This window comes from Mobula birostris, chromosome 28 (genome assembly GCF_030028105.1).
Source record: "Mobula birostris isolate sMobBir1 chromosome 28, sMobBir1.hap1, whole genome shotgun sequence".
Classification (NCBI taxonomy): domain Eukaryota; kingdom Metazoa; phylum Chordata; class Chondrichthyes; order Myliobatiformes; family Myliobatidae; genus Mobula; species Mobula birostris.
The window spans coordinates 38,432,492-38,451,636 of NC_092397.1; the positions used below are offsets into that span (position 1 = coordinate 38,432,492).

The 19,145-nt window shown below is 48.6% G+C and overlaps 1 protein-coding gene across 1 annotated transcript in view; it reads right to left on the reverse strand.

Annotated features, from left to right (window-relative positions):
- Positions 1–8,784: 8,784 nt before the first annotated feature.
- LOC140189049 (cathepsin F-like) overlaps positions 8,785–19,145 on the reverse strand; it is a 46,263-nt gene continuing 35,902 nt past the window's right edge. The window contains exons 9-11 of the mRNA XM_072245744.1: positions 18,139–18,220; positions 13,797–13,855; positions 8,785–9,249 (exon numbers count right to left, since the gene is read on the reverse strand). Coding sequence (XP_072101845.1) covers positions 9,178–9,249; positions 13,797–13,855; positions 18,139–18,220 — 213 coding nt within the window. The 3' untranslated portion in view covers positions 8,785–9,177. The remainder of the gene's footprint in view (positions 9,250–13,796; positions 13,856–18,138; positions 18,221–19,145) is intronic.

The window sequence follows — 19,145 nt, forward strand, 5'->3', positions numbered from 1 at the left end:
CACAACGGGGTTTCCCCTTTTATATACCTGTAGGGAACATGCAATCAGGTGACCTCACACTGGCGGGAAAATCACATCAACCCACCATCACAAGACCATTCCGTCATGCTCACAGGATACCCAATTACATCATGGTCATAAGACAGCCTCAAGATACCCACGAGGTATGTAACACTGGTCACGTAGGCCGTTGGACGGCGGGTGATACGCTGCGGTGTGAGGTCGCTGAATGCTGAAGATCAGTGTTATCGCGGCCCTCAGGTCCGACGCGGGGGGGGGGGGGGGGTGCCGAACGGAGCTGCCCAGGAGCTGATGAGCGCCCCAGCTACGCCTGCGGCCATCGCCGACACTAGCGGGGGGGCCACCACTGGCCTGGTAATGGGGAACGTGAAACTGCGGGGTTGGGAGGGGGGTGGTCGCACCAATGCCCTCGTTGACGCGATCAAACCAGCGCTCAGGGATCTCAGGAGGCATCAATGCGCCTGAACGTGGTGGCTCGTTGTTGCCCGCTGGAACTCCACCCAGGCCAATCACGCTGTGACCAGTGTCTGTCAGGCCATCCGGCCCGGATGCAAGAGGCCACGTACGGAGTCGAAAACAGTCCGTCTCCGGGCTACGGGCGTCATTGGGGGGAGGGCGACCGGCTCCCCCGAACTTAATGTCAGCCAACCGCAGGCCCGTGTCTGCTGTTCAGTAAGCTTGGACCTCAGGGTCAGCAGCTTGATCGGCTGCCATGCCAGCATAGCCAGCCCCGATGGCTGGCCAATGCTTTTCCCCTGGGTATGTTCTACATCAGATGCGAGCTTGGATAGGTCAGCCAGGTGACATTGCTACCCTGCAGACTAAGGGTCTGATCATTTCGGCCATCGTGTGCACGGGGGGCTCGCAGTCAACAAGCGCCGTGAAATGGCGGCCGGCCAGGTGAAGACCGAAAAGCTTGCCTGAGAAGTGCTGTACTTCATTCTGAGGGAGCAGGGCGGTGGGGGGGGGGGGGGAGTGCACGGAGAAGGCAAGTGGTTTCCACACGCCTCTGCTCGACGGTTCGTGCACGGCACCCACAGCAGAGCATGAAGTGTCAGTAGTAAAGGCTGTGGGGAGTGGGGGATGGGTCGCCGGCAGGGTGATGTTGGCAAGAGGCCACTCGGTGTCATCAGCCGCCGGCTGTCCAGTCTGTAAGTACCGACACTGAGGCTGCGCCTATCATTTGACTCGTTCCACGAGTGTCATCTCCTGAAGACGAAGTTGCTCGTTTGGACGACGTAAGCACCAGTTGGGACGAGCCTGGGCCCTGTTCTGCACAGACACGAGATGGTGAGTGGGGGGATTGTGGGGAGAAAGACGGCAGCCTACGAGTCCTGAAAGCAAGCGGAGCGGGCCAAGTTGTTCGAACGGATGAAAATTTTGCCTTCATCGCCTCAGTAGCGGCAGAGGCTGGTTCCTGCTGGCGTTCGACGAGAGCAGGCGTTATGAAAGGTGGATAAAAGATGGCATTGGATTAGGGACTCGTGTTGCGGAGAACCGGCAGGACTTGGCTGTTGCGTTTGAGCAAAGACGACAGTATGAGAAGCATTATCAGGGATGCATCTCACCCTAACCATGGACTTTTTACTCTCCTCCCATCCGGTAGGCGCTACAGGAGCCTCCACTCCCGCACCAGCAGGCACAGGAAGAGCTTCTTCCCTGAGACTGTAACCCTGCTGAACCTCTCATCACAGCACTAAGCAGTATTGCATCCGTATTGTACTGTCTCAGTACTTTTACATTTGTGTGCTGTAGCACTTACTTTTTATTTGCAGTTATTTTGTAACTAACACTATTGTTCGCATTTCTGGTCAGATACTAACTGCATTTCATTGGCTTTGTATCTGTACTCGGCACAATGACAATAAAGTTGAATCTAATCTAATTTAATGAACACGCCATGCAAATCAATGCACGAGTCAGTTTTTCTGAAGAAGAAAAGGATTTGATTTACGGGGCCTATTCAGACTTTGACAACATTTCCAGAGAGAATTCTACAAGCATGGCTGATTATATTACCGATTTCGAACAGAAGTACGGTCACACGTGTAAGTACAAGATGGAACTTTGTGGCTTTCAAATTGTTGGCTACTGCCTGTCCGGAATTAAAGGGCAGACAGTTGGCGTTAACTGCGTGTACAGAACTTAGGTTTGCATCCACGAAATCGGCCCTGAAGAGGAATGTTTGGAGAGAAGACTGGCAAGACAGGAGTCGGAATAACGGCATGCTTCTCTGAGCAGAAACGGGAGTACAGCGAGCGTAGTTCCCACACTGACCAGCTGAGGGCGCCATTACCTGGCATATATCTGCTGAACAAGTACGGCAGGAGATCAAAGCGTGTGGCTTGTTAAAGTATTTACCACTGGGCGAGAAACTGTCCTCACAGAACTGAACAAATTAGGCTAACTGTAGAAAACAACAAATCTGAAGATTTACAAGCATGCTATATCATACTGTTTGCAAATAAATCAATTACTTGGATCCGCTCCAATTGGCCTACTGAAAAAACAGGTCTATGGCAGATACTGTCTCATTGGCTCCTCACACAACCATGGAACATCTGGAGAGTAAAGATGCAAACATCAGGATGCCCTTTATCGATTACAGCTCAGCACCTAACACCATCATCCACTCAAAACTAGTCGGTAAACTCCAAGCATCTGCAGAATTCCTGTTGTTTGCGGTAAACTCCAAGACCTGGTTCCTGGCATGGTTCCGGAGAACTGGAAGGTCTCAAATATAGTTCCGCTGTTTAAGAAAGGAGGGAGGCAGCAAAAGGAAAATTATAGACCTATTAGTCTGACATCAGTAGTTGGAAAGTTATTGGAGTCGATCCTCAAGGACGAGGTTATGAAATACCTCGAGGTGCATGACAAGATAGGCCCAAGCCAGCATGGCTTCATGAAGGGAAGATCCTGCCTCACTAACCTATTGGAATTTTTTGAGGTAATCTCGAATAAGATTGACAAGGGAGAGGCTGTGGATGTTGTGTATTTGGATTTTCAAAAGGCCTTCGATAAGGTGCCGCATAAGAGGCTGCTTAATAAGGTGAGAGCCCAAGGAATTATAGGAAAGATATTGAAATGGGTGGAGCATTGGCTGATAGGCAGAAAGCAAAGGTTGGGAATAAAGGGATCCTATTCTGATTGGTTGCCGGTTACTAGTGGTGTTCCGTAGGGGTCGGTGTTGGGGCCGCTTCTTTTTACGATGTATATCGATGATTTGGATTATGGATTAAATGGTTTTGTGGCTAAGTTTGCAGATGACACCAAGATAGGTGGAGCAGCGGGAAATGTTGGAGAAACAGAAAGGTTGCAGAGAGACTTAGTCAGGTTAGGAGAGTGGGCAAAGAAATGGCAGATGAGATACAACGTTGACAAATGTACGGTTGTACATTTCGGAAGAAGAAATAATCAAGCAGATTATTAGTTAGATGGGGAGAAAATTCAAAAATCAGAAGTGAAAAGGGACTTGGGGGTCCTCGTGCAGGATACCCTAAAGGTTAACCACCAAGTTGGATTGGCAGTAAGGAAAACGAATGCTATGTTGGCATTCATTTCAAGAGGAATAGTGTATAAGGCTAAGGAGGTGTTGATGAGGCTCTATGGGGCACTAGTGAGACCTCATTTGGAATACTGTGTGCAGTTTTGGGCCCCCTATCTTAGAAGGGATGTACTGATGTTGAAGAGAGTTCAGAGAAGATTTACGAGGATGATTCCTGGAATGCAGGGGCTAACATATGAGGAGCGTTTGTTGGCTCTTGGACTGTATTCATTAGCGTATAGAAGAATGAGAGGGGATCTCACAGAAACATTTTGAATGTTGAAAGGGTTGGACAGAGTAGATGTGGAAAGGCTGTTTCCTTTGGTGGGTGAGTCCAGGACAAGAGGCCACAGTCTTAGAATGAGAGGGTACCCATTTAAAGCAGAGATGAGGAGAAATATTTTTAGCCAGAGGTCATGGATTTATGGAATTTGTTACCACATACAGCTGTGGAGGCCTAATCATTGAGGGTGTTTAAGGAGGAGATTGATAGGTATCTAATTAGTCAGGGTGTCAAGGGATATGGGGAAACAGCCAGAAATTGGAACTAGATGGGAGAATAGCTTAGCTCATGGTGGAGTGGTGGAGCAGACTCGATGGGTTGAATGGCCTACTTCTGCTCCTTTGTCTTGTGAAGACCTGGGCCTCAGTACCTCCTTGTGCAATTGGATTCTGGATTTCTTCAGTTGCAAACCCCACTTAGTCTGGATTGGGGGGCTTTGGGGTTCGAATGTTTAACTGTCAATCATTCTTGGGGGCACTCCTCTGTTTTCGTGGCTGGTTGCAAAGAAAAAGAATTTCAGGATGTATATTGTATACATTTCTCTGACATTAAATGTACCTTTGAAACCTTTGCAAAAGTAGTCTTGAAGTTTCAACAGCTGGGAAAAGATAGCTCACTGAGGTTCCTTGTCTTCAGTAATACCTGACTTGGAAATCTCCCTGATGGGGGTACATTTTATTGCACTGATGGGAGAAGAGGGAACATGTTCACCTCTCTATTGGCAATCAAAGGATCCAAAGTTGTACGTAGTACACTGTCAGGAGAAACCCTTGCATTGTCTGAAGGTATTGACAATGCTGTTTTTCTGGCCACAATCTGTTCTGAGCTTTTCCATGGTGACCCAAAGAAGGACAGTCTACAGATAACTTGTGTCACAAACAAATACTCCCTGGTTGGTGCCATCAAATCCACCAAGTCAGTCACCGAGAAGAGGCTGCATAGAAGGTGGCACCGAGGAACTCACCCAAACATCATGTGCCGTGGCCAACTGTGAAGGAACAACTGGCTGACCTTCACAAAGAAGGGAGCTCCAGCTGTTGTGCTGCTGAAGGCACTGAGTGAAGGCATTTGGTACCTGAAGAACTGTGTCAACATCAAGGGTTAGAACTAATCCCAGATTCCAGAGGGCATTCAGCTGTTGGAATTAATTCCCATATCCTAAAAAGGATATTTGAGTCGATATATATATATATCTCAAACTCTCGGTTCAGCTAGCAGCTTAATATAGGGGATGATAGCCCTCTGCCCGGCCAAACTTAAGAAATCTCGTTTGGGTGGATGCTGCGCGGTGTCCCCCGTTACAAATCACTACCCCGAAATAACAAACAGTACACAATATGCGATTAAACGATTGAGCTTTATAATTCTTAATTTGACTATATGGTTAGTAAAGAAACAAAAAAAAAGAAAAAGGGCCCATTCCCACGAAACAGACTATTGCGCAATGTTGGAGCTCTTTGACAAGCCGGTTGTACGCCATCGACCTCCTCTGATCATCGCTGCCCTTCGGACCCTCGCTCCACGTCCACCCCGTCTGGCGGTCTACCAACTCTCTCCATTCGCGTCTTCTCTCCTCATCTCTCCCGGGGTAAAGACCATGAAAATTTCTCTTCCAGATTCACAAGAAAGGACAACAGTTCTCTCATTGGATAGCCCCAGCATTCCAAACCCTGTTATCTGTGGTCATAACCCAAACATTGCTGCTACAGAGAAACCATTACCTCAGCAGTGGAACCTTACAGCATGTTTTATATATATAATTTATTTATTATTTATTTGTTTGTTTGTTTATTCATTCATTCATTCATTTTGTAGTACTCTGAGGGCATTAGGTAAGGTTAAAAAATACTTCATTGATCCCGAGTGGGAAATTCTTTTGTTATAGCAGCAACATTTAAAAACACACTTAGCAGTGTGCAGACTTAGCTAATGATAAAGTACAGAATGATAACATACACAGTAGTAATTTACTAATGTGCAATAATAACGTAGGAAATAATAAAACAGAGACTATTGTACCACGATATGTGTTATCCTGTCGCGCAGAGATGAACTGTTGTCTATGCTTATTGCATTTGGTAGGAAAGATTTTCTGTAACGATCCTTGTGACAGCGAAGCTGAATGAGCCAGTTCAAAAGGTTGCTCCGCTGCCTGATTGTACAGGGTATCTTAAGACATTTATTAGGCCTAACAACTAGAGTTAAGACTAATACGTCTCAACTAATAGGCATTTAATTTTTTTTAGTTGAACAGGATGGGAAATTGTTGAGATCTGTTCACTTGGACCGTGTAAGCATTTGGTTGGGAAGCTTAGTTCCCCTAATATGGAGGGAGCGGTTGTTTGGTAAGGAAATGGCAAGTAAAGTTGTTGAAACGAAAGAAACTCTTGCCTTTGTCGTTTGGACGTTAACAGTGGGGCCGTCCCCTGTGAGGGTCGGTTTTGCGTGACACCCATCACCCAGACCTGGAGCTGAAGGTTTTGCATCTCACAGGGTGGGCCACCGCCACCCCGTCTAGCTGCCCATTCTGTGGGCGGGGTGGGGGTGGGAAGTCGGGATACACGGCGTGCGACAGGTTGCAGCCGCTCGTTGAGTTTCTCGGAGAGTCGCTGCTGAGGTTCTGGCCGCGCTTTGGTCCCGCGCTCCTCGTCTACGGGCGCCCAGTTCGGAAGGGGGCGGGCGAGAGGAGGATCTCTCGGTGGTCCTGGGCCTGGCCAAGATGGCCATCCACGGGTCTAGGAGGCGGAAGCCGGAGGGCGCTGCGCCTTTTCCAAGGACCCGTCCGTGCCCGGCTGTCTTTGGAGAGGGAGCACGCAGCCCGGCGGGCACATTGCAGGATTTTGTCAGCGGTGGTTCCCCCGCTGTCCAGACTGTTTTATAGGCAGTAGTGACAGAATTGTAATTTAATTGTATTCGTAAATATTGATTGTCTTCTGTCTACACGTTTGTAAATAAAATTTTATAGTTTTGATATATAAAAAAGTGTGTGTGTTGGGGGGGTGACTATGAGAGAGAGAGAGAGAGAGTGAGTGAGAGAGAGGGAGAAAGAGGCACTGAGAGTCTGTATGTTTGAGTGAGAGAGAGAGAGAGAGAGAGAGAGTGAGAGAGAGAGAGAGAGAGGGAGAGAGTGAGAGAGAGGGAGAAAGAGGCACTGAGAGTCTGTATGTTTGAGTGAGAGAGAGAGAGAGACGGGTCCGACAGTATATTCAGAAATCCCCCGGAGTGTGTCACTGTGTCTGTGTGTGAGAGAGAGAGAGAGAGAGATACTCGTCCCGCAGTGAGGGTCAGTGTGTGTGTTAGTGGGTGTGTGTCTGTGTGTCCTGTTGGACCGTTAAACATAGGAGCAGAATAAGGCCATTCAGCCCATTGTGTCTGCTTTACCATCCCCTCGTCTGAATCTAGATCCCACTCAACCCCATATATCTGCCTTCTCACCATGTCCTTGGATGTTCTGACTGATCAGAAAATGACCAACCTTTGCTCTCCAATGACAACACGTCCTTTCTGAGATGTGGTCGGAGAGGGAATTCCACACTGTGGGGGGTGAGGGATCTCCACACTGTGGGAGGGGTGTGGGATCTCCACATTGTGGGAGGGGTGAGGGATCTCCACACTGTGGAGGGAGTGAGGGGATTCCACACTGTGGGAGGGGAGAGGGATCTCCACACTGTGGGAGGGGTGAGGGATCTCCACACAGTGAAAGGGGTGAGGGATCTCCATGCTGGGGAAGGGGTGAGGGAACTCCACACTGTGGGAGGGGGTGAGGGATCTCCACACTGTGGGAGGAGGTGAGGGATCTCCACACTTTGGAAGGGGAGAGGGATCTCCACACTGTGGGAGGGATGACGGAACTCCACACTGTGGAGGAGGTGAAGGATCTCCACACTGTGGGAGGGGGACAGGGATCTCCACACTGTGGAGGGGTGCGGGATCTCCACACTGTGGGACGGGTGAGGGAACTCCATGCTGGGGGAGGGGTGAGGGAACTCCACACTGTGGGAGGGGGTGAGGGATCTCCACACTTTGGAAGGGGAGAGGGATCTCCACACTGTGGGAGGGATGAGGGAACTCCACACTGTGGAGGAGGTGAAGGATCTCCACACTGTGGGAGGGGGACAGGGATCTCCACACTGCGGAGGGGTGCGGGATCTCCACACTGTGGGATGGGTGAGGGAACTCCACATGATTAGCATCATGGTGAGCAGTGACACTGTGATCTGAAGGGCCATCTCCGGTATGTTCTACGCCCAGTGGCTCCTTTATCAGAGATCTCCTTTACCTCATGAAGTGGCCTCTGAGATTATGTTCGTGGTCTTCTGCTGCTGTAGCGCATCCACTTCAAGGAGATGTTCTTCTGCACAGCACTGTTGTAACGTGTGGTTAATTGAGTTACTGTCAGCTTGAACCAGTCTGACCATTCTCCTCTGACCTCTCTCATTAACAAGGCATTTTCACCCACAGAACTGCCACTCACTGGATATTTTCTGTTCTGCATCATTCTTTGTAAACTCTGGAGACTGTTGTGCATGAAAATCTCAGGAGATCAGCAGTTTCTGAGATACTCAAACCACCCCATCTGACACCAACAATCATTCCCATAGTCAAAGTCACTTAGATCACATTTCTTCCCCATTCTGATGTTTGGTCTGAACAACTGAACCCCTTGACCATGCCTGCATGCTTTTGTGCATTGAGTTGCTGCCTCATGATTGGCTGATTAGATATTTATATTAATGAGCAGGTGTACAGGTGTGCCTGATAAAGTGGCCTCTCAATATTCTCAAATATAATGGCAGCAAGATTCCCTCACTACCCCTCCCACCACATGGCGATTCCTGCCCTCCGCCCTGATATTCAAAATTTTCACTCCCTCCACCCTCATCAGTCAGGAAGTGCAGAGGAGGCTTGCCACAAGCAGAAGCCATTCAGCGGTGAACGATAGCTTTAATAATAGACCACAAAATAACAAGCCACAAGGGGCCACTGCACATGAGAGAACAGAAACTCAACGCAACAGGCTACAAGGTGGACTTCAGGCAAGGAGAACGAAAGCTAGGAGCGGCTGGCTGAGGCCGACTTGTTCCGTGAGTGAGCAAGGACTGCGGATGAGAGTAGAGGGCTAAATAGGCTGCAGGTGAAGAGTGTGGAACGAGTGGCAAGCGAATCCTATGGGCTGGCTGGAGACTGGGAGGGGCCTGTTTGTGCAGGCTGGAAAGTGTCACTGGGAGCAGGCCTGACACCTCAGCCCTTGCAGGGGTACCCCGACAGTAGCTCCCTTGTTCCCAGAAGCTGAAAGCGTCGAGGTTGACGAAGAATGGTGATCCATCCCTCACACAACAGCCGACATTGCGAATTTATTTATGCCACAGACCTTAGCCCCTCTGTAGATACGAATATAGCCCTGTCGGGAGACAGAGAAGACAAAGAGATCATTAGGCCCCCATCGACACCAATCCCAACACAGTCCTGGAATGCGGGAAAAACCCAGCAGGTCAGTCAGCATCTGTGGAAAGGGAACAACTCGGGTATGCAACTCTCCATCGCAACTGTAGTAGAGGGGGGGAGCTTACTGGGGCAGAGGGATATTCTTGATAGGATCTCAATTTTTCCTCCACCGTAATCCACACAAAACGCTGGAGGAACTCAGCAGTCCAGGCAGCATCCGTGGAAAACAGTAAACAGTTGGCGGTTCAGGCCGAGAGCCTGATGAAACTGTTATCTGGCCTGCTGAGTTCCTCCAGTAGTTTGTGTGTGTAACTCCAGCCATACCCCTCCCGTCCATGTACCCATCCAATTTTCTCTTAAACATTGTCATTGAGCTCCTATCTACCATTTGCCCTGGCAGCTCGCTCCACACTCTCACCACCCTCTGAGTGAAGAAGTTTCCCCTCATGTTCCCCTTAAACCTTTCACCTTTCACCCTTAACCCATGACCTCACTCAGCCTCAGTGGAAAAGCCTGCTTGCATGTACCCTATCTATACCCCTCATAATTTTTTATACCTCTGTCAAATCTCCCCTCAATCATCTATGCTCTAGGAAATATCGTCCTAACTTGTTCAATCTCTCCCTATAACTCAGATCCTCAAGTCCCAGCAACATCCTTGAAAATTTTCTCTGTATTCTTTCAATTATATTGATTTTGCTTCCTGTATGTAGGTGACCAGAACTGCACACAATACTCCAAACCTGGCCTCACCAACGTCTTATACAACTTCAATATGACATCCCATCTCCTGAACTCAGTACTTTTGATTTATGAAGGTCAATGTGCCAAACCCTTCACTGTGTAAGACCGACCCTGGTTGGTTCTACCGAAATGCAGCACTTCTCTGCACTAAATTCCATCTGCCATTTTACAGCCCATTTTTTCCAACTAGTCCAGATCCCAAGGCAAGCTCTGATAGCCTTCCTCCCTGTCCACTACACCCCCAGTCTTGGTGTCATCTGCAAATTTACTGATCCAGTTGACCATATTACCATTCAGATCATTGATATAGATGACAAACAACAACAGACCCAGGACTGATCCCTGCGGCACACCGCAAATCACAGACCTCCAGTCAGGGAGACAACCATCTACCACCACTCTCTGCTTTCTCCCACAAAGCAATCTCTAATCCAATTTGCTACCTCACCCTGAATGCCAAGCGACAGAACCTTCTCGACCAGCCTCCCATGCGGGACCTTGTCCAATGCCTTCCTAAAGTCCATGTAGACAATATCTCTGCAGAAGTGTTTCCACCTGAAACACCGCCTGTACACTTTTCCGTAGATGCTGCCTGGTCCGCTCAGTTCCTCCTGTACTTTCTGTGTGTGTTGGTCCACTGCCTTGCCTTCATCCACGTCCCTGGTAAGTTCCTTGAAAAACTCTGTAAGTTTCATTAGGTACGACCTACCACACACAAAGCCATGCTGACTATCCCCAATCAGTCCATGTCTATCCAAGTACTTATGTATCCAGTACCTTAAGAAACCTTCCAATTATTTTCTCACTACTGATGTCAGGCTCAACAGCCTATAATTTCCTGGCTTATTGTTAGAGCCTTTCTTAAACAACAGAACAACGTTGGCTATCCTCCAATCCTCCAGCACCTCACCTGTGGATAAGGATGATTTAAATATCTCTGCTAGGACCCCGGCAATTTCTGCACTTGCCCCCTACAGGTGTCTGAGGGAACACCTACTCAGGCCTAGGGGAATTGTCCGTCCTATACAGCAAACACCTCCTCCTCTGTAATCTGAGTAGGGTCCACTGCCGCTGTGCCTCACTTCTATAAACTCTGTATCAGTCCCATGATACAAACATCAATTTCCGATCTCCCCCATCTACTTTGGCTGCACAAACATGAGATAATCTTCAGATGCTGGAAATCTGGAGCAGTGCCCGCAAATGATAGGAGTCCCTGATGCAGAGTCTCGGCCCAAAACGTCGACTCTGCTCTTTTCCATGGATGCTGCCTGGCCTGCTGAGTCCCTCCAGCATTTTCTTGGTCTTTTGGCTCCACGCCCAGATGACCACTCTGACCTTACCGAGGACCAATCCTTTTGATCTCAGTGTACCCGCAGAAGCCCTTTGGATTCTCCTTCACCTAGACCGTGAGGGCAACCTCAAGCCTTCTTTTACCCTCCGGATTTCTTTCTTCTCTTGGATTTCTTGTACCACGGAAGCACCTGATTTGTTCCTACCTGCCAAAACCTGCTGTGAGCCTCCCCTTTGCTGGCCAGACCCTCACACTCTCTGTAACCGTAACACTTGATTCTGCTGTCAATTGCACTTACCTCGATGTACTGACGTGTCATTATGATCCCTACGGAAGGCATCTCATTGCAAGCGAAAATAATAAGACCAACAGGAACTGAATGAGACCATTCTGCCCATCGAGTCTGTCCAACCATTCATCATGGCTGGCTCATTAACTTGCTCAACCCCATTCTCCTGCCATCTCCTCGTAACCATTGACACCCAGGCTAAAGAAGAACCAATCAACCTCTGTTTTAAATATAGCTGATGACTTGGCTGCCTGTGGCAGTGATTTCCACAGATTCACCAGTCTCTGGCTAAAGAAATTCTCCCCATCCCCGTTCTAAAGGGATGTCTTTGTATTTTGAAACTGTGCCGCACCTCCCCCCCCCCCCCCCCGCACCACAGTAAACATCCTCTCCACATCCCCTCTATCTGTGTCCTCTGGTCCTTGACTCCCTCACTATAGGAAACATCCCCTCCACATCCACTCTATCTGTGTCCTCTGGTCCTTGACTCCCTCACTATAGGAAACATCCTCTCCACATCCACTCTATCTGTGTCCTCTGGTCCTTGACTCCTTCACTATAGGAAACATCCTCTCCACATCCACTCTATCTGTGTCCTCTGGTCCTAGACTCCCTCACTATAGGAAACATCCCCTCCACATCCACTCTATCTGTGTCCTCTGGTCCTTGACTCCCTCACTATAGGAAACATCCTCTCCACATCCACTCTATCTGTGTCCTCTGGTCCTAGACTCCCCCACTACAGGAAACATCCTCTCCACATCCACTCTATCTGTGTCCTCTGGTCCTAGACTCCCCCACTACAGGAAACATCCTCTACACATCCACTCTATCTGTGTCCTCTGGTCCTTGACTCCTTCACTATAGGAAACATCCTCTCCACATCCACTCTATCTGTGTCCTCTGGTCCTAGACTCCCTCACTATAGGAAACATCCCCTCCACATCCACTCTATCTGTGTCCTCTGGTCCTTGACTCCCTCACTATAGGAAACATCCTCTCCACATCCACTCTATCTGTGTCCTCTGGTCCTAGACTCCCCCACTACAGGAAACATCCTCTCCACATCCACTCTATCTGTGTCCTCTGGTCCTAGACTCCCCCACTACAGGAAACATCCTCTACACATCCACTCTATCTGTGTCCTCTGGTCCTAGACTCTCCCACTAGAGGAAACATCCTCTCCACATCCACTCTATCTGTGTCCTCTGGTTCCAACCTCCCCACTATAGGAAACATCCTCTCCACATCCACTCTATCTGCGTCCTCTGGTCCTAGACTCCCCCACTACAGGAAACATCCTCTACACATCCACTCTATCTGTGTCCTCTGGTCCTGGACTCCCCCACTATAAGAAACATCCTCTCCACATCCACTCTATCTGTGTCCTCTGGTCCGAGACTCCCCCACTATAGGAAACATCCTCTCCACATCCACTCTATCTGTGTCCTCTGGTCCTAGACTCCCCCACTATGGGAAACATCCTCTCCACATCCACTCTATCTGTGTCCTCTGGTCCTAGACTCCCCCACTACAGGAAACATCCTCTCCACATCCACTCTATCTGTGTCCTCTGGTCCTAGACTCCCCCACTACAGGAAACATCCTCTACACATCCACTCTATCTGTGTCCTCTGGTCCTAGACTCTCCCACTAGAGGAAACATCCTCTCCACATCCACTCTATCTGTGTCCTCTGGTTCCAACCTCCCCACTATAGGAAACATCCTCTCCACATCCACTCTATCTGTGTCCTCTGGTCCTAGACTCCCCCACTATGGGAAACATCCTCTCCACATCCACTCTATCTGTGTCCTCTAGTCCTTGACTCTCCACTATAGGAAACATCCTCTATACATCCACTCTATCTGTGTCCTCTGGTCCTAGACTCCCCCACTGTAGGAAACATCCTCTCCACATCCACTCTATCTGTGTCCTCTGGTGCGAGACTCCCTCACTATCAGAATCATTGCCTCTCTCTGTGCCCACAGACACACGCTCCAGGGCATGTGCAGCACCAGGGGCCAGTACCAACCCAGGCTTCGGATGCTGGATGCAGTGGCCCCACCCCCCCCACCCCCACCACGGCACTTCACCGGCAAACGCGGCGGGGATGAGCAGGGGACGACCATCAACGATCAAGGCTGGCATATCATCATTGTCCACCGTTCACTGACCTCCTCTCCCCAATCTTTTCCCCAGCTGTTCTTTACGATCCAGTACGGCGTCGAGTCCTCTGTAAAAGGCAAAACACAGAACTGTAACACAGGCTGGCATGGAATCACGGTTTCATTGCACCAACGCTTGGAAGGGGGCCCTTGAGGAACACAAGGGGCTACAGCTACAGCTCTCCCCATCCTCGAGCTCATCTGCAAGAGGTGATGCCTCAGCAATACCTACCATCCAGAACCTACCCTCTTCTCGACGCTGCCAGTCGGCAGGAAGCACAAGAATCTAAAGAACCACAACTCTGCTCACCCTCTCCACTTCTGAGCCCAGTTTCAAGTTCCTGGGTGTCAAGATCTCGGAGGATCTAACTTGGCCCCAACATATTGAGGTAGTTATAAAGAAGGCAAGGCAGTGGCTATGCTTCATTAGGAGTTTGAGGAGATTTGGCATGTCAACGAATACATTCAAAAACTTTTATAGATGTACCGTGGAGAGCATTCTGACAGGCTGCATCACTGTCTGGTATGGAGGGGCTACTGCACAGGACCGGAGGAAGCTGCAGAGGGTTGTAAATCTAGTCAGCTCCATCTTGGGTACTAACCTACAAAGTACCCAGGACATCTTCAGGGAGCAGTGTCTCAGAAAGGCAGCGTCCGTTATTAAGGACCTCCAGCACCCAGGACATGCCCTTTTCTCACTGTTATCATCAGGGAGGAGGTACAGGAGCCTGAAGACACACACTCAGCAATTCAGGAACAGCTTCTTCCCCTCTGCCATCTGATTCCTAAATGGACATTGAACCCATGAACACTCCCTCACTTTTTTAATATATATTATTTCTGTTTTTTGCATGAATGTAACCTAGTCAACATACGCATACTGTAATTTATTTATTTATTTATTTATTATTATTTTATTTCTTTTCTTCTTCTTCTTCTTCTATATTATGTATTGCATTGAACTGCTGCTGCTAAGTTAACAAAAAATATCAAACATGCCAGTGATAATAAACCTGATTCTGAAAAAAGAATTCATCTCACTGCTGCCAAGCTCCTGAATCCCCTTAAGAAAGCTCAACACTCTCTCAGGCGATTTTCCCTCAGCGTCGTTTCATTCGGGAGGATCAATGTTACGTTAAGCCTGACAAAGTCACTGAATCCTCCGATGTATTGTTGGAAGTCAGAATCAGAATCAGAGAGAAAAAAATAATAATAACAAATAAACAAGTAAATCAATTATACTATACTATATTGAATAGATTTTAAAAAGCATGCAAAAACAGAAATAATATATATTAAAAAAGTGAGGTAGTGTCCAAGGGTTCAATGTCCATTTAGGAATCGGATGGCAGAGGGGAAGAAGCTGTTCCTGAATCACTGAGTGTGTGCCTTCAGGCTTCTGTACCTCCTACCTGATGGTAACAGTGAGAAAAGGACATGCCCTGGGTGCTGGAGATCCTTAATAATGGACGCTGCCTCTCTGAGCCACGGCTCTCTAAAGATGTCCTGGGTACTTTGTCAGCTAGAGCCCAAGATGGAGCTGACTAGATTTACAACCCTCTGCAGCTTCTTTCGGTCCTGTGCAGTAGCTCCTCCATACCAGACAGTGATGCAGCCTGTCAGAATGCTCTCCACGGTACAACTATAGAAGTTTTTGAGTGTATTTGTTGACATAACAAATTTCTTCGAGCTCTGAATAAAGTATAGCCACTGTCTTGCCTTCTTTATAACTACAACGACATGTTGGGACCAGGTTAGATCATCAGAAAACTTGACACCGAGGAAGATGAATCTGCTCACTCTCTCCACTTCTGATCCCTGTATGAGGATCGGTATGTGTTCCTTCATGTTACCCTTCCTGAAGTCCACAATCAGCTCTTTCGTCTTACTGACGTTGAGTGCCAGGTTGTTGCTGTGGCACCATTCCACCAGTTGGCATATCTCACTCCTGTATGCCCTCTCGTCACCAGCTCAGATTGTACCAACAATGGTTGTGTGGTCTTCGGCACCAGTATCCTGACTGGTAGCATTGTGGCCTGGTACCGCATCTCAAATGTGCAGGAACATAAGCCGGACAGAGTACTTGGCTCAGCCCAGTACATCCTGGGGCCATCCCTCCCCACCATCGGTAGTACCAGCAGGAAAGGTCATTGGGTCATTGGCTGCAGTCTACCATCACAGCCGGACCTGTCCATGTGCAGGACAAAGAAGCACAAGGAAACATATCAAAATGTGTTTGTCAAAATTTCCCTACTGCAAAGTGCTCTGGGGCTATTAAAACAAACGCTTCACACCTACTTAAAAGTTTCTTTGTCCAGGCAGCTAATCTGATCAACCATTCTAGTACTGATTACATATCTATTGATTATTATTACATTTTTTATTTTTTCTACACTCAATCCAGTGAAACATGAGCTCTGGCAGAGCCACACACACTCGTTTCTGAATTTCTGGGAACTTCCGGAACTATTCTAGTGGTGTTTGGTGTTGTGTCTCTCTGGAGATTTACATAAATATTGCTGTGTGGGTCTCATTGTACTTTGGACAATTTTAAGAACTATTATTCTCTTTGGTGTGTGTACCGTGCTTGGAATTGTGCTCGTCTCCTTGTACGTTGATTGCCTGTCTTTTTTTGTGCGTGGTTCTTCATTGATTCGGTTGTGTTCCTTTGTATCTACTGTGAATGCCCGCAAGAAAATTAATCCCAGGGGAAGTGCGTGGCGAAATGCACGTTCTCTGATAACAAGCTTCCTTTGAACCTGTGGCACGGCAGCATAGTGGCCGGTAGAGCGCTTTACGGCGCAGGCCACCCAGGACCAATTCTCCCCGAGACCGCGTGGGTTTCCTCCAGGTGCTCTGGTTTCCTTCCATCGTGTAAAGGTGTACTGGTTGGTAGGCTAACTGGTCATTGTAAATTCGGCTGGGGTTAAATCAGAGGATTGCCGGGCTGCGTGGATTGAGAGAGCTGAAGGGCCTGTTTCACGGTTTACCGCCATAAATAAATCAAATTTTAAAGTTTTGGTTCCAGCCCAGGCCGCCTCTGTTCGACCCCACCCCACCTCTGTTACCCCAGTCGCTGCACTGCCGCATGAACACTATAACTCTGGGTCTCAAAATGGTTGTTGTTGAGTGTCTAGGGTGGCAGTGTCGTGGGTAGTGCTCGTCACTCTCACTTTCAGTTTCCACCGCTGACCAGCAGTCTCGCGAAAAGGAGAGCTGAGTGAGTCAGTCTCTCCCTGTCAGTACACAGTCTGCCCGACAGCAAGCCTCACGTCCTGCCTCCTCGCTGGCGACACGGGGAAACTGAACTCCTCTCGGACTCAGGCTGACCTACAGAGGACCGGGAGGAGGTCTGCACACGCAGAGCGCAGGCTTGTGAACTAGATCCCCAGCTACGGGCAAACAGCCCCACTGCCCTGTGGGCGGCCTCGGGAGTGAACCCAGACAGCAAGTCCGGAGCGAAGCCCCTCAGGCGGCCGGACATCATTGAACATCCTTCCGGCAGCTCCTGCAGCCGAGCTGGTGCCAGACGTGCTAGAAAATAGAAAACCTACAGCACAATACAGGCCCTTCGGCCCACAAAGCTGTGCCGAACATGTCCCTACCTTAGAACTACCTTAATGTTGCTTCACAAGCTTTCTTTTGGGCCACACCGGTGAGGCCAAGAGGGGGATCTTGACAACTGGGCATCTCAGGATCTCCATACCTTCCGCCCAGTATTGCGATGACGATCGTCACCCGTTGTCCTTCCTGACAGACGGACGCCAACCACAGCCACATTGTAAATACACACAGATATTTAGACACCATTTATTCCAGATCTGTACTCCAACCTGTCTTTATTTTTTTATACAATTACTTATTCCTTATAACTGCTGAATGTTTGTACTGTTGCATTTCGTACCCTGACCGACAAACTACACGTCAGAATCCATGGTGAACGTAGTTGATCCCTGATCCTTTCTCATAATTGACTTTGGTCCTTTTCGTTCTAACTGTGCTTTTCCTTGAGTAAAACTGTTTATCTCCTCCAGGTTATGTAAATGTTTCTCCTGCGAACACTGGGCATCTGGTGCTCGGTGCCCATGACGCTGCTGCAAGTTCGACTGACAATAAGCTCAACTTTGATTTCAACCTATGCTGCGTCTGTAACGCAGACAGTCAACCTTCGGAGCATCTTAGGTGCGAGGTCATAACGTTGACCGTGGCCACCGAAGCCTAGTGGGCAACTTGTTGGGACCTGTGCCCATGCTGCTCAGGGGCTATCATCAAGCCGAGGGGCTCAATGGCCCGGTGTGGTGGGGGGGGGGCCCAAGTTGGCCGGAAGGGTTGGGGAGCTGTTTTTCCTTACCGATTCCGTAGCCGACGATTAACATGGCATGAAATGTTTTGTTCATTTCACTGCAGGTTTTCATAATCCCTCCTTTGTATTGCTGGAATGAGAAAGTTCAAAGTAAACTTGTTATCAAAGTTATGTATCAGAACAGAAAACGTGATGGATACAGTCCAGTCCGTCAGAGGTAAATCTCTCCCCACTATTAAGCACACCAAGTAGCTGTGCCACACGAAAGCAGCGCCCATTACAGTATTATCTTTAACAAGATCAGAGCTATAAAGTGTAGAATAATCTTCTCCAAAAGTATCATTTATTTCTAAATGATCAGTTGCCCTAGTACTGCTAGCTTTATAAATTTCTTTAATCTGTCATTTAGCACTAGAAGTTTCAATCTGGTTAGCTAATAATTTACCTGTTTTATCTCCATGGATGTAAAATTGACTTTCGTCCTTTAGGAGTTGAGTTTCAATAGGGGCGAAAGCAGCATCCATCATCAGGGACCCTGCTAACCGGTCAGTCCATGTATCTGTTCCCATTGCTGTCATCGGGAAGGAGTTACAGGAACCTCAGGATTCACACCAGGAACAATTCAGGAACAGGTATTACCCCTCAACCATCAGGCTCCTGAACCAGTGAGGAAAACCTCAACTCTGAACTGATTCCATCGGGAAGGAGGTACAGGAGCCTCAGGTCCCACACCACCAGGTTCAGGAACAGTTATTACCCCTCAACCATCAGGCTCCTGAACCAGAGGGGATAACCTCAACTCTGAACTGATTCCATCGGGAAGCAGGTACAGGAGCCTCAGGTCCCACACCACCAGGTTCAGGAACAGTTATTACCCCTCAACCATCAGGCTCCTCAACCAGTGAGGATAACCTCAACTCTGAACTGATTCCATCGGGAAGGAGGTACAGGAGCCTCAGGTCCCACACCACCAGGTTCAGGAACAGTTATTACCCCTCAACCATTAGGCTTCTGTCCTGGGTAGCGTTAACCTAAATGTATTCGAGTGTACATTG